This window comes from Sphaerodactylus townsendi, linkage group LG03 (assembly GCF_021028975.2).
Source record: "Sphaerodactylus townsendi isolate TG3544 linkage group LG03, MPM_Stown_v2.3, whole genome shotgun sequence".
NCBI lineage: Eukaryota > Metazoa > Chordata > Lepidosauria > Squamata > Sphaerodactylidae > Sphaerodactylus > Sphaerodactylus townsendi.
In genome coordinates, this window is record NC_059427.1 from 37,246,196 (window position 1) to 37,260,482 (window position 14,287).

Below are 14,287 nucleotides of genomic sequence, written 5' to 3' on the forward strand. Positions count from 1 at the left end.
TCACATGAGGCCTTTTCCCCTCAGACCTCTCCCAGTCAGGAACACAGGAATCAATTTTTATTAACACTTTGTTCTCCAGCCTTCCATTGATTCGGTGCCAATATACACAATGTTTGCGCTCTTTTGGTACTCCTGAAAATGAGCCATGACCTTCCCTTTCATTATTAATGAATGCAACACAGCCCATTTATTAAGCCTGCACTTTTTCCTCTGCTCCATATGCCTGTTTTTCCTTCCAGTATTTGACATGTGACAGTAAAGCTCTGAGTCAATGTCCCAAATGCTTCCTCCCTTGTGAATTCTTGCCACCTGCTTCATAACATTGAACAGATGTATATACGGAAACCACTGCAAAACCTTTTCAGCCAATCATTCATCATTTGGGAAGGAAAATATTATTTCTTCTAAGTAAACCACAATAATAATACCACATACTGTAAATTTTTGTAGTCTGAGTTGACTGACTATCCAATGGACATTTTTGTTATGTGATGAAGCCATAAAGCATTTCTGTTGACTGTTTTACTACATTGCTCATTACAATTAAATTTGTCTTTTACACATTGTTTCTTGTGTATTTTTAACAAAACAAATCCATCCACCATGAAATGTAAGAGTATTTTCTAGAGAGAGTCCAACTGAGGTGCTGCATTATTCATCATCAACTGAAGAGGAAAATTTCAATTGCCAGTTTCTAGTAAATAGTCTAATTAAGAAAGGGGAACTTGGAGCCATGGGCAGGCGCCACAATCATTAAAGGCAGTTTTTCAGCAGATTACGAGCCTCTAGCCTATCAGCTGAGAATAGTGAACTAATTCAGCACTAGAAACCTGCCTACAATAAAGTGTTTGGGATGGACTGCATTCTTTAAGCAAACACGTGACTCTTTTGCAGTATATGCAAAGGATTCACCACCATTCACAAAATTAACTTTACATTATGTTAACAGCATAAACTCCCCTACTTCTCCTTTTTCAGTGGAAGTGGATGCATGAAGCATCCAAGTCATAAACAGCCAAGTAATAACAATTCTTAAAAGTTGCAGTTTCACTTTCATTGAGAAAAAGCATCCTTGGTTTTTCAGTGCACTTTCAACTGCTCCTTAGAGGTTTGGTATTTTTTCATCCATTCATGGCTACCCATAAACAAAATTCTGTGAGCTCAAGAGGATGTCTGACCTACCTCAGAAAACTCCCCAACCTGTCTGAGTTATAGCTTATGCCTTAATGTGATTCCCCAGATTCAATCTACTATTAAAACATCAGGTGGTCTATGTTAGCGCCTCTCAAATTCTATTTGAGAGGCAATGACAAAGGTTAGACAGAGCTTGTGCACATAAAAAATAGTAGAGTATCTTACAACACACACAATGAACAAGGCGACAACATAAACATCGAAACAAAGATAACTAATGTCCAAACACACTGAAGAAAAACAATGATATGGAGGATTAAGGTAAAGCATGGTGCACGTGTTTCAAATGCTGGCAAGTCTTAAAGTTCTCCAACAGGCAAATGAATTGTAATGTTTTCTCCAAATGTATATAGATGGGACATTCTGGGTCTTCCCACCTTTTGCAGCAGATGGACTAGCCTAGAATATTGTTCTAGCCTAGAATATTTTAAAAGGCTATGATATTATCCCCAAGTTTCAGGGGCTAGGCATACATAGCATCATCGTGTAAATTGCTCAGACCTTTGGTGTGATATTTTTTAGAGAGCTCTTCTGAAATAGTGGCCAAAGGGGTGAGAGGAACTGCTGTGGTGTGGAGCAGTGAGAAAACCTGAAGGAAGCTAAATGCATGCTGATTTCCTATGCTTTCCCTGCAAAGGGAGAGAAAAAGTCACACTTTCACAGCTTTTGGAACTAAGAATATTATCTGATCTGTAAGCAGAGGGATGACTGAAGAGTGGGAAAATGTGTCCATAACTGAGAATTAAACCTGAAGGGAATGTATGCTTCATGTGAAGGAGACCACAAGTGCATAAATAGCCTATATTGCTAGAATAGCTTGCTGGGCCAGATCAATGTTTATGGCCAGGCAGTAAGGTTGCCGACTCTGGGCTGGGAAATTGTTGGAGATTTGAAGGTGGAGCCAGGGAATGGTGGAGTTTGGGGAGGGATTTCAATCGAGCCTAATGATATCACAATCCATCCTCCATTTCCTCCAGGAGAACAGAACTTAGCAGTCTGGATATCAGTTGAAATTCCAGGGGATCTCCAGTACTCCCTCTTGTTTCTTCCGTTAGTGCCTCAAGACAATGTATAACTTGATCTTTTATAAGTTTACTCCCATGCGAGCCCAGTTCAGTTTAGGTAGTGAGGAAGTTAATCCCAGGTGAATGTATGGTAGATAGTACTGCAGCTGCACAGGCACAATTTTCTGAAGTATTTGGAATGCCTTGCCCATTGATGTGAAATAACTCAGGTGTGCCTCAGTTCTACATAGAATAGAACTTTTCGTAATAGTTAAGAGGTCGAGATGTGACTCAGGAAATCCCATTTCATATCTCTCCTTTAAAGTGGCCTTAAAGCAGCTATAGGATTAGCCATCATTACTTCAACCCCATCCTAATAATTACCATGTAGACAACTATATTGGCTTATCCTACCATTGTTCCAGAGATCACTGAAGTAATTCCAGTAGCAGTGCACTGCAAACTAACAGATCTGCCACCGCTCCCACACCAAAACACAATCATGGGGTGCACAACAATCCTAATATACCGCCCCTTGCCACCACTATCCCAGGGCTGCCTACAAGATTCAAGATCTTTTGCCATAATCAACAAGGAAGCACAGGGACTGCTTTTTTGAGAAGGGGAACAGTGTCCCCTGCCTTTCCCCCCATTACCAAACTGTTAGTACTCTTGCTGACATAAATATAGGCCGTTTCCGCACGGCCGTGGAGGCGCCTCCACGTTGGCAGAATTCTCGCCGGCGTGGAGGCGGAGGCCGTTCGCATGGAAGCATGCGGGCAGCCTCCAGACAGGCCGGCAGGCGGCAGGCGGCTCCGCATGGAGCCGCCTCTTCCCACTTCCCCGTCCCACTCACCGTGTCCCCGTCGTCGGCCTGCTGGCCGTCGCAGCCCCGCCCACGCTGCCCTCCGACCTCCAGGGGTCGGAGGACAGCGTGGGCGGGGCTTCGACGGCCAGCAGGCCGACGACGGGGACACGGTGAGTGGGACGGGGAAGGGAAACAGCGTGTTCCCGGCGGTGCTGTTCGCACCGCGCCGCCAGGAACACGCTGTTGAAGGAAAAACAACCCTTTAAAGGGTTGTTTTTCAGGGCGGCTTGACGCCGCCCTGGGGGAGAGGGAGCGGAGTCAGGTCGGCGCTGCTGCGTTGCAGCAGCGCCGCCTGTGCGAATGGCTCCCTGGGGACAGCGTTTATCCCGTCCCCAGGGCGCCATTAATGGGCCGTGCGGGAACGGCCTTAAGGATATATTACAATACCCTCAGTGATGTCAGTGAGAAAATGGAAAGGTTTCAAGCTTCCATCTCACTCTGTGCCCTCCTATTCCTGGATAAGGCAGCCCCAGTGGCCATCTTTAGGGGGGAAAGTGTTTTTAAATTACAATGGAAGAATACATAGCATGAAGTTTGAGCCTTTGTCTAAAATATCCTGTTCTGGCAATGCATAGTTACATTTGATGTGTTTAAAATAGGGACTGGGGTGGGAAGAGTGTAAATTCCATTCTCTGTTGATCTCTATGAACTTTTGGCAGTCTGAACATCTGTCATCTATGAATATGTCAGTTCTTTCTGTAAGGCACCAATTACGGCTGCCATCTAACTCCATTCAATACAACCAGAGGTTAGCCAACAACTTCAGTTCTCTTATGAAAATATGTTACAGATTGATATGACAAGATACTGGCAGGTAAGTGGGCAGACAGAGAGGGAAGGGCAGTTTCACAACAGTTCAGAACATGATAATGTTGCTTACTTTCACCTGTAGCCACAGTCAGCCCTTACCAAGAACCTGAGACAGGGTACAAGTAATAATATCTTAAGATCTAGAAAAAAACAGAAATAAAAAAGAACCACGCTCAGTCATGAAGTTCTTAGCCAAATGCCTCACTGGGCTGCTGGGCAGATAAACTGAATTGCTTAATGCTCATAGAAAGAAAGAAAAATCTACATGGTACGCAGACTGCGCGTGTGTCTGAATACGGCAAATTAAGGGAGAAATGGGAGAATCACTTTTCTATAGAACTACATCAACAAGTCTATTATGTGAGCCTTTCCTACTTAAGTCATGAACTAGTCATAGTTCCAATAGTCACACTATCACAGCAGCTGCATGGATTCAATCAAGCCTACAGAGGCTTTATTTCAGCACAACAACAGAATTTAACAACGTATGTTGTGAAAGTGATTTTGATTCAGTTGGCAACAACAGGTGTATCAGCCTAACCCTATAAGATGTTCTGTTAGATACCAGCAACCAAGCAAACGCACAGGAGAGCGAAGAACCTGGCTCTGAAGCTTGATCCCATGTGCTGGTGACATACCTGTAGCATTGCACAAATGCTCTTTCACTTTTAAGCAAAGGCAGGCTAGGCCAAGGGTGAGTGCTCTGGAGTCATCCTAATGGCTAACTGAGCATCATGAGGGTTATCAGCTTGGTCGTCTGCTGCTGTCCTCTAACACAAAGGTGGCAGAGCTGCCACTATGTGCTACTGAACAAATGGTTGTTTGTGCTGCTGAAGTTGACCAGCATCACAGAAGTGGATATTGGATTAATCTGAGAACTTCAACCTTGTACGCTTGGAGTTCAGGCTGTAAACTGGCCGAAATCCAAGTACTTCAGTTAAAGTAGGTCATGGATCAAGCCATTTATGATCCGAGATAAGGATTAAAATTCACACAGATAAAAAGCACTGAATAGGAAACCTGTGTTTCATTAAGATACGGCTGGGAATACCTTATGCAGAAATAACTACCTCTGTTCCTTAAAGTCATTATCAATTGTGATTTTCCTAATATAAGCATAACCAGGATTCTTGCTGTTGTTTTTTTTTCTGAAGTCTTTGGATCATAACATCAGGCGAAGTGCTTTCAACTTTGAAACTTGGAGCAACTGATGTAAATTAGGCATCTGGGATTTTTTTTCCAGTCGAAGAATCAAGCATTAAAATTGTCCCTGCGAGTGTCATTATCAGTGACAAAATGTTATCCTGCCTTTTTATGAGCACTCTGCAATGTGGAGGTATTCTTCTTGGTATGTTCTGGTGTGATATTTTAGAATCTCCAAGTGCAATCCTAAACACAGCTACTCCTTTGTAAGCATCACTGACCTCAACGGATAACTGAAAAGTGTTAAAACACTGCTCAGAATAGCATTGTAAAAATCCTCAAGCTTTTGTACCATGAAAACAAGCAGACGCTATGGGTAATTTCCACTAATCCCTGTGTGAAGGTTTACAAAGGCAGTATTGGCACTAGATTTTGCTGGTGGTTATTGCATAAACTCATTCTCAATACATCATGTCCAGAAAAACCTTGTTACCTTCTAAAAAATCCCATCCCAAAACACAGGACAACTTATTCTCAGGGGCTCCAGTTGATATAAACGGTCGTGACAATGGGCACGCCTGTTTGTTTGTAGTTACAAAGTTTTCTGTGGCGCAGTGGGCTCCTCTGGGAGGTGTAAGAAAAATAGATTGACACTGGTGTTTAAAATTTAATTGTGTTCCTGCCAGCACAGACTACAAGACACATTTTATTCACAGTATAGTTGACGTGAATAGTTCTACACAAAGGCCACATCACTTCTCTCTGTGATTTGTAGCACCCTCTACTGGCAAGTGTAAAAATAAAACTTTTGACATTTAATCAACAGATGCAATATTCTTGCTTGCATTTTTGCATTTACTTTAGATACATCATAACCTCAAGCTTATTATGATTACAATTATTACAGGTACAATGATGACCAGCAGAGTATGCATTCAAAGTTCAGGTATATAGCTTCTATAGCGAAGAAAAAGGGTAATGCAATATGCTTTAAATCTTAAAGTTCAATATCTTCTTTTCAAACTACAGCTAACCTTGCTGTCCATGTACAACATTTATGCTTTATAAAAAACTTTTTATTTGAGTGGTACTGCAAATCTGTGCTCTGGCATGATATTTCAGAACCAATTTAAACCGTCTCTTTTAAAAAATGAAATTAGACACACACTATTTTTGCTCTCCAGGCAAAGAAACTGGAATATTAATATGACAGTCATTTCACATGGGGATGATCAGCAGTCGGTAGAAAGGTTTTTACATCAAAAAGCTGCACAGAATTTACAAGAGTTATGCTTGAGTCAAAACACTGGTAAAAAAAACCCGGTGGCATACAGCTTTTGAGATTAGCACATGTGTTTCCAGCAAGGAACATCACAGAACTATTGGTAAACAGGGACCAAACCTCCAGCACCATCAATCATCACACATGTCTTTCCTAACTTGCTCAAAGAGTGCGTGACCAAGCTCTGACCCTGGCTGCGATCTTTTACTCAGCCCATGCTGAGAACAACATCAGAGGGTTCACCGATGGGCTTGCTTGATACTCGTCCAATACTGGTTTCAGAGGCACGCGGCATCTGAACTTGTTGGGTTGGAAGATACATGACAACAAACAATCTGGAGCCTTTATCAAATAATATTCAGACCCTATTTGAGACAATCTACTTCAAAGTATACTCCTCTCCCCCACCCTGTTACAACAGCAATCACAATTTGCAGCAATCGTCCCTAGACTACACCCCATGTGAGCTCAGAATGTAAATCAAATGGCTTTACCTGGCAAACTTCATACAGCAGTTTGTACTGTTCCTCTTGCTTCTGCAGAGAGCACAAGCTGCAGCCCATGTTTAAGAAAACTGTCTTCTTTAGTCACTGGTAGAACCCAGGGAGTTGCTGTTTCCAAGCATGCGTGCAGATATCCCTTTGGCACGCTGAAGTAGTCAGAGCAAACTGAAATGATTCACGCTGGTGATGCTCTCAAGCACTGGCAGGCAACTCTGGGTTTTCCCCCCCGATGCTCTCCCTCCTCTGCTCACAGTACACAACACTCCCTCTACTGCTTTACCCCAATGCACACACTATATACTGGACCTCATGCATATTAATCAGCTCTCATTGACTATTCATAACAGACAGTGATACGGAAGCTATAATTGCCGCCTATGACAGCTGAAATTCCTCTAATTAACAAGCCAGTACTTCAGTAGCAGGGCATAATAAAAGACACTAACAATTCTGTAAACCATTTTGTAGCAATTACAAATAAACATGACTGCATTTTACTGAGGTCCCCAAGGATAATCCTGAGCATATTTAAGCAGATTACTAATACATTTTAAATGTAAGTCATAACCCAAAGAAATCTACTGCTACAACAAAACTATTACAAGCCACATTAAACAGTGAAGCAAAGTTAAATAAAACACTCCTTAAAACAGTTTGAAGGAATTTCTCTATATGGAAGTCTATATGCCTGTCTCTAACACAAAGGTTTAAGAAGGGCATTCATTAATAGTATTTATCTATGCCTACGTACACGCCGCGCAGCAAGTATATAATCAGCAAAGTCCTCTAAGGTTGTATATCAGTCAGTTTCACAGTGGTGCAAATCCTCTAGTTGCCTTAACACCCCAATTGTTGAAACTAACTGGCACAATACATTTGTACTGGGAAATCTATCTTTGAGCAAGACAGGTCTCAAAAGAAATGGTATTTACTAGCTGAAAGCAGTTGTAATGCTGGGGTCACTCTTTCATTACCTCGACACTTACTGAAGAACAGGTAATGCCATTCAATTTACTGTCTGACTACTATTGCCTGGTTGGAGTCTTACAATGTGTGCTTATTCAACACGTGGGATTTCGACAAGCGACAACAAGCGGCAATCAAAAACAGATCAGCTCACAGTGCAACGTTCAAAACAAATCTGGTGATTTGTCAGGGTTACAAGACCCTGTAGCTCTCCTAGTTGTGATGACACATAAATCTGCTAGCACTTTGTAACGGGCTCCCCAGTTTGGTCAAGGTGCCACAGAACATTACACTAAGGGTTAGGGTTGACGTCTGTCTTATTGTAACAACACTGGTGATCCCCAACAAGCAAGTAACATTTGCTGTGGACTGACAGACTCTTATCTCCCGTTAAATCTGTGCGCTCTGGAAGACAACCGATACCTGCCAGTCACTTTGGTCCCTTCTCTGGTACAAGATTCATCATTACTGAAGAAGAAGAAGAAGAAGAAGAAGAAGAAGAAGAAGAAGAAGAAGAAGAAGAAGAAGAAGAAGAAGAAGAAGAAGAAGAAGAAGAAGAAGAGGAGGAGGAGGAGGAGGAGGAGGAGGAGGAGTTGGATTTATATCCCCCCCTTTCTCTCCTGTAAGGAGACTCAAAGGGGCTGATAATCTCCTTTCCCTGTGTTGATTTTTACCTTCATACTATTTTCACGTTTGCCATCTTTCACTGCAACACATATGTTGAGCCCAGAGTCCCTGTCCAGAAATTACTGATTGAGAACCACTGGAAAGACATTGAGGGATACATGGATAACTGGAAAGACATGGTAGGCCAGAATTCAGGCTACTCATAGTGGTTCCTGCATATGTCTCATTCCTGTCTTTGCACATTCACTATCACTGGCCAGTGGCTGGATAGTCGCAGTTATGTTTCACGAAACATCCTGCATATACCTCAACTTGAAACAAATCATTATGAGATTCAGATTTAGGAAGCTTTACACACAAAATGGCAGCGTTACTGCTTCAACTACCTATTTTTTCATACATAAGGACTTGTTAATGCATACAGATGATTCAAGAATTAAGTCTGATCTTTCCAGCTGGCAAAATGATCCCTTTTAAAAAAAGTAAATTACAGGTTCACAGGTGATAACTTCTTGAAAGACAAATGCAGAATACAAGCGGCACATCAGGTTTCTTGAGTAACAGGCCTCTACCCTCGAAATTTAAGTATGGATACTTTCCATGGTGAACTCCATGCAGAAATTTATAAGGTTCTTGCTTCTGCACAAGTTGAATCCTAAATTCAGTTCTTTACTCAGGGGCCAAACCCAGGAATTTATTGGTAGCAAACATGCAATCTGTACGGCTTTCAAGTTCCAGATCTGAAGGGAAATTTCCATAGTGTTCACCTGTTGTTTCATCTTGTAAACTCTGATAAGTAAGGATTGGTAGGGGGGGAAGTGAGAAGAAAATTTGAAGTGACCGCTGGAAATTTTCATAAATGATTTGGGAAACAAGGACTGGATCCAACTCTTTTTTTCTGCTGGGGAAGAGAGGATCCCGATTGGCCATCAAAAAGTTTATCCTAGGATCGTGAAACCCACGCATGAGCAAAGATACGTGCAATGGGAGCTGTAGTAAAGGGGTGGCATTAGGTGAGGTGAAGTAAAAAATAACTGGCTGGATGCTACCTGAAGTTCAGGAAGACTGACATAGTTTCCTGTGGATTCCTATTTCAAGGCTACAATGCTATGTACGGTCCCTTCCGCACACACAGAATAATGCGTTTTCAAACCACTTTCACAACCGTTTGCAAGTGGATTTTGCTATTCCGCACAGATTCAAAGAGCATTGAAAGCAGTTTGAAAGTGCATTATTCTGCATGTGCAAAAGGAGCCTAACACTTTGACTCTTGCAGCAGATCTCGAATTACCTGTACTCAGAAGGTGTCTCTAAATCTATACCTACTTGTTCCTACCCTTGTAGAGAATGAATGGAAGCATTCAACAGGGGGTGGTTGTCTGGGGCATCATCTTGAGAGAAAAATTAAAAAGAATTAAAAGAAATTAAAAGAAAATTAAAAGAATTAAAAGAAAATTAAAAAGAAAAATAAGGCCCTTTTTTCCTTCCAGGAAGTTCTTACCACAGAGTTCCTGGTGATTCTTAGTGCTACCTGGAAGTGACAAAGGGAAGCTCTAAGAATCGTCAGACACTTTATGTGAAACTGGAAGTTCTTACCACAAAGTTTCCGGTGATTCCTAGAGCTACATTTTGTCACTTTCTGTAAGTAGTCAAGGATTTATTTTTCTTTTCTCTCTCTGTTGCTGGAAGTAGCAGGTCAGAAGTTGGATCAGGGAATGGAGGACCACTGTGCCCTCCCTGGAGCTTAGCAACCCAATCTTTCAATGGTTCTATTTTGCATGGATGATATCGCAGGCAGCATCTACCTCACATTTCCTTGGATGAGACAGAAACTGAAACACCTATCTTACAAAGTCAGGAGGATTTGATAATGGCTCTCATCTGCAACTGAATCAAACCACTTGCTTATTTTTAAAAAAATCAATAGATGAAAATAACAAGTATCCAACGCAACCCAACAGCAGTCCAGTGCAAAAACAAATGAACACGAGAATTGCTGCTCTCTCATATCCACTTAACATGCAAATGTTAAAATAAATTCAGAAAGTTGGATTTTTCGGTTCTTCTTTTATTAAAGCAAACATTCAATAACCCATGAGGAATCCAAGACCAAGCAAGTATCTGATCAGCCTGGAAGCTGAATTAGTCTAAACCTCAAAGAACCTTTTCTGAATTCAGGATGTTCTTCTATTTATCCAGTTCTGATTTCAATCACATGTTGACTTATAACAGCCTGTGTTATTGTGCGAATACTTATCAGTACCTGTTTCAGGGAATGTTCCTTATATCAGATAGGTGTAATGAAACAATATTTTGCTTAATACATCAATGGTCTAATTAACTTCCCTTCATTTTGCACATTTTTAAGCCTTGTATGAAAGGAGAACAAGGGGAAAGAGAGCTGCAGCTTCTTTGTAATAAATCTGGCCATTTACACATGATACATTTATTATACTGATAATGACCATTGTGGGGAAGAGAGTGAAAGGAAGGGGGGGGGGGAGATTGTTTTGAACAATGGCACTTTACAAAGAAGAATATCAAGATTATTTTTGTTTCTGTACATATTCAGAATTTTTTTTTCTTAATCAAGTACAGAAATTGGGTCAGCTTTAATCAGCCCTGTAGTGACTGGAAATCCACACGGAGAATGAATTCCGCTCTCAATAGGGCTTTTTATAAGGGCTTTCCCAATATCGTAAAGCTCTTACAACAATAAAAAAAATGTTTGGCTGTTAATAACCAGCAGCTTGAAGCCTTTGTTTTTTGTGTAGGCTGCTGACCCTGTGGCTTATGAATAGCTGGAGTCAGCGCCAGAATGCAAGAAAAATGGCTCTCAGTACAGATTCTATTAATATACTTCTAATGCTAGTTTATCTGATTTCTGGGTCATGGTCCTTGATTACTTGCTTGCAATTTCCATTATACTCACAAGTGAGCAGTCAAAGCCATCGCTTTTCCCAACCAGGGATGAGTGGGTAGCTGGGTCATTGGCTTGGCTCTCAAGCTCAAAGGGGGTCTCCAATTTAGACACCTGTTAATGTTTTGTCATTTGATAAGTTTCACACTTTGTTTTTATGCCTGCCACATGTCAACATTTTAATTTTTTAAAATTATGGCTAAGGGTCTCAGAACACCTTTCAGAGCCTTGGAGAGGACCTGGTCCCAACAACGACCTGCACATTTTGTTATTTTGACCTTATCAAATGGTCTCTGTGATTTTAACACTAGGTATTTCTGGATCAATCATATTCCTCCCTGCTCCCTCTGAACTGAATATTATGAACATGACTTCAATTTACTAGAAAAGACATAAGAACTGCTTCTCTGCTGATGTTTGACAAGCATTCTGCTAATATTTGCCTGTAGGAATCATATCACTGTGTCAAGACCCCATTCCTAGGGTCCAGCCATGCTCAATCAGGGAAGTCCGGGAGACAGGGGCACCAAAGGATCCCTGCTTGTAATGGAGCTTGGCTTATTTAGAGCAGTGATATGTTCTCCCTCCTTAGTCAGACAGTATCTGGCCCTTATCAGGGTTCGGACCTTGGAGGATCTGCACAGCCTCTGAATACTTTTGACTTTTGGAAAAACCATTATGGGGACTGGGTACAAAGTAGGTGATACAGGCTGATGCTTAGCGTGGGAATGTTAGATCCAGAAAAATCTCTGAAGTGTACTGTTCATTTACTCTGACACAATAAACTGATTTTGGTTATCCTGAGTCTGGTTGTTAGAAGGAGGTCGACAGGCAAGACACACAAGCTCCCAGTTCTACATTTGAAATAAGTTTTCCTCCCTCTTCTTATGCTCTCTTCTCCATGGTGGCTGTTTCTGTTCTCTTATCCCATCTATTTATTTGATGCTTTTTGCATTAAGGCAACTTATGCCCATAAAACACTCCCCTCCTCATACCATCAAGCCAAGTCACAGTTCTATTTTCAGATGGAACCGATCTTCTCACATTCTGAAACTGAAAACATCCACTGACATGGTATGACTGAAAGCTGCCGTGTTATAAACCTAGGGTTACATCCTATGAACTATGAGCAAAAGGCAATCACAGATGCACATCTTTCCTGCCCAAGCCCACAACAGCCTCCTGTGTCAACCTCCTACAAAAAACTGATGGAGGGAAAAAGGGATGCATGGCAGTCTAGTAAACAATATGCCATAAGGCATGGAGGGCTGCAATGAGGAGCCAGGCATCCAAACTTACCCGGGTGTCTTTTGCAGGATCGCAGGGGGAGCAAAGAAAGGTTGTTGGTATGGCTGGGACCAACAGAGTGGCTGGGTAATAACCAGAGAAGCCTCTACAGTAGTTCTTTGGTCTCCTTTTCCAGCTTAACCAACTTAGCCTGATGGGGAGAGTCCTCCTCTGCTCCTCCTGGCCATGCAGTGATGTGGATTTTGCCAACCTCCCTCTGTTTTGCAGAGGTCTATTTGGTTATGTTGGTAATTTCATGCATATCTATATCCTCCTATTTTATTCTGTTTCTCAACTCTCACAATTGCATTGCCCAGTATCAGCATGGGGATGGATCCATTTTGGGGGAAAATTGGCCTGGGTGCATGTTTCTCACATCTTTGAGGATCCCCTTAAAGATTTTGGGGTAAAGGCTTATGGGGACATGCTCACCTTGGGAACTGTCAGGACACCCTCACCTTCAATTAGCAGGGAAGGCCACGCAGTGACCTGCGCTCATGTGGAATCCTATATTGTACAATCCGACAGAATATTCACTTTTCCTCCAGCAGGCAGGTCACCTGATGCCAGGACCCATTGCTCCAGCTTAGTGACAAAGGGAGGGGAAACTGCTCGTGTGCCCCCTCCTGCCCTGCTCTCGAAACGCCCCTTCCCCAACCTCGGCATGTGACTACAATGGCAGTGCCCGGGCGAGCCGCCCCAGATGTTCCCACTGCAGCTACACCTCTGCTCCAGCTACTGTTACCAAAAAAAGTTGTGGTCATTTTCAATCAAGGGTTGTCTATCATCATTGCAATTCATAGTGTTTGGGTGCATGTGTGGAAAGGTTGCCTTGATATCCCTTTGCCACTTTAGTGCTGGGATTGCAAAGAGGAACTGGATGAAAATATTCTTTTCTCTTCTACTGATGGAGAATTTTGTATCAGTGGAAGTTTCACTGATGGAAGAGCAAGGAAGAGAGATTTCACTCAGTTCCTTCTCCTTTTTGTCGTTCCCTCATACACACAGCATATGGTCCACAAGGCTCCCATGAATTCCAGAATCAGCATTTCAGGGGTCTCAGGGAATTACTAGTGGAATGGGGAAGATGCTATGCTTGTGGTTCATGAGGTCTAACCCCTAATTTCCCCCCAGGAGACTTTTAATGATACACAAGAGAGACTTTTACTGATACACTTTTTCCATCTCAAAACTATATGTGAATCATATTTGGAATCATCTTGGAGGTTAAAGGCTGAAATGGTGAGCTAGTTGTAGGATGGGCAGTCTTTTAAGCAGAGGCTCAAATCTCTACATATCTATGAATTCACAAGGGGCGTTGAGAAAATCTTTGTTTTGACTTTCCCAGTCAGTAAAATCAAAATCTGAACTAATGGAATTATTGTGGGGAAAAATAAGATATCATACTTCTACACCATGAAAATACAATATTAGTTAATACTTTCATCCATTTCTTTGATATTCTAAACATGAAGAAACCAATTATTCTTTTTTTTGTACACTATGGAAATGTCCATAAAATTGGAAAATTTAAGGTTTATGCTGTAAATTTTTGGAAATTCTGATAAAACATTATGTCAGAAAACAATTATTTAACAGTCTGGCTGGGCCCACAAAGATATTAAAATTACTGAACATTAAATATTAGGGCTTGTTTTTGTTTTACTTATTTAAAATATTTAT

General features: G+C 41.7%; 1 protein-coding gene across 5 annotated transcripts in view; it reads right to left on the minus strand.

Moving 5' to 3' along the window:
- PDZRN3 (PDZ domain containing ring finger 3) overlaps positions 1 to 14,287 on the minus strand; it is a 235,090-nt gene that overhangs the window by 58,419 nt on the left and 162,384 nt on the right. The window contains exon 1 of one of the 5 annotated variants that reach the window (XM_048490221.1): positions 6,796 to 7,036. The exons of the other annotated variants lie outside the window; for them this stretch is intronic. Coding sequence (XP_048346178.1) covers positions 6,796 to 6,864 — 69 coding nt within the window. The 5' untranslated portion in view covers positions 6,865 to 7,036. Of the gene's footprint in view, positions 1 to 6,795; positions 7,037 to 14,287 lie in introns of those variants that run through there. 5 annotated transcript variants of the gene reach the window in all.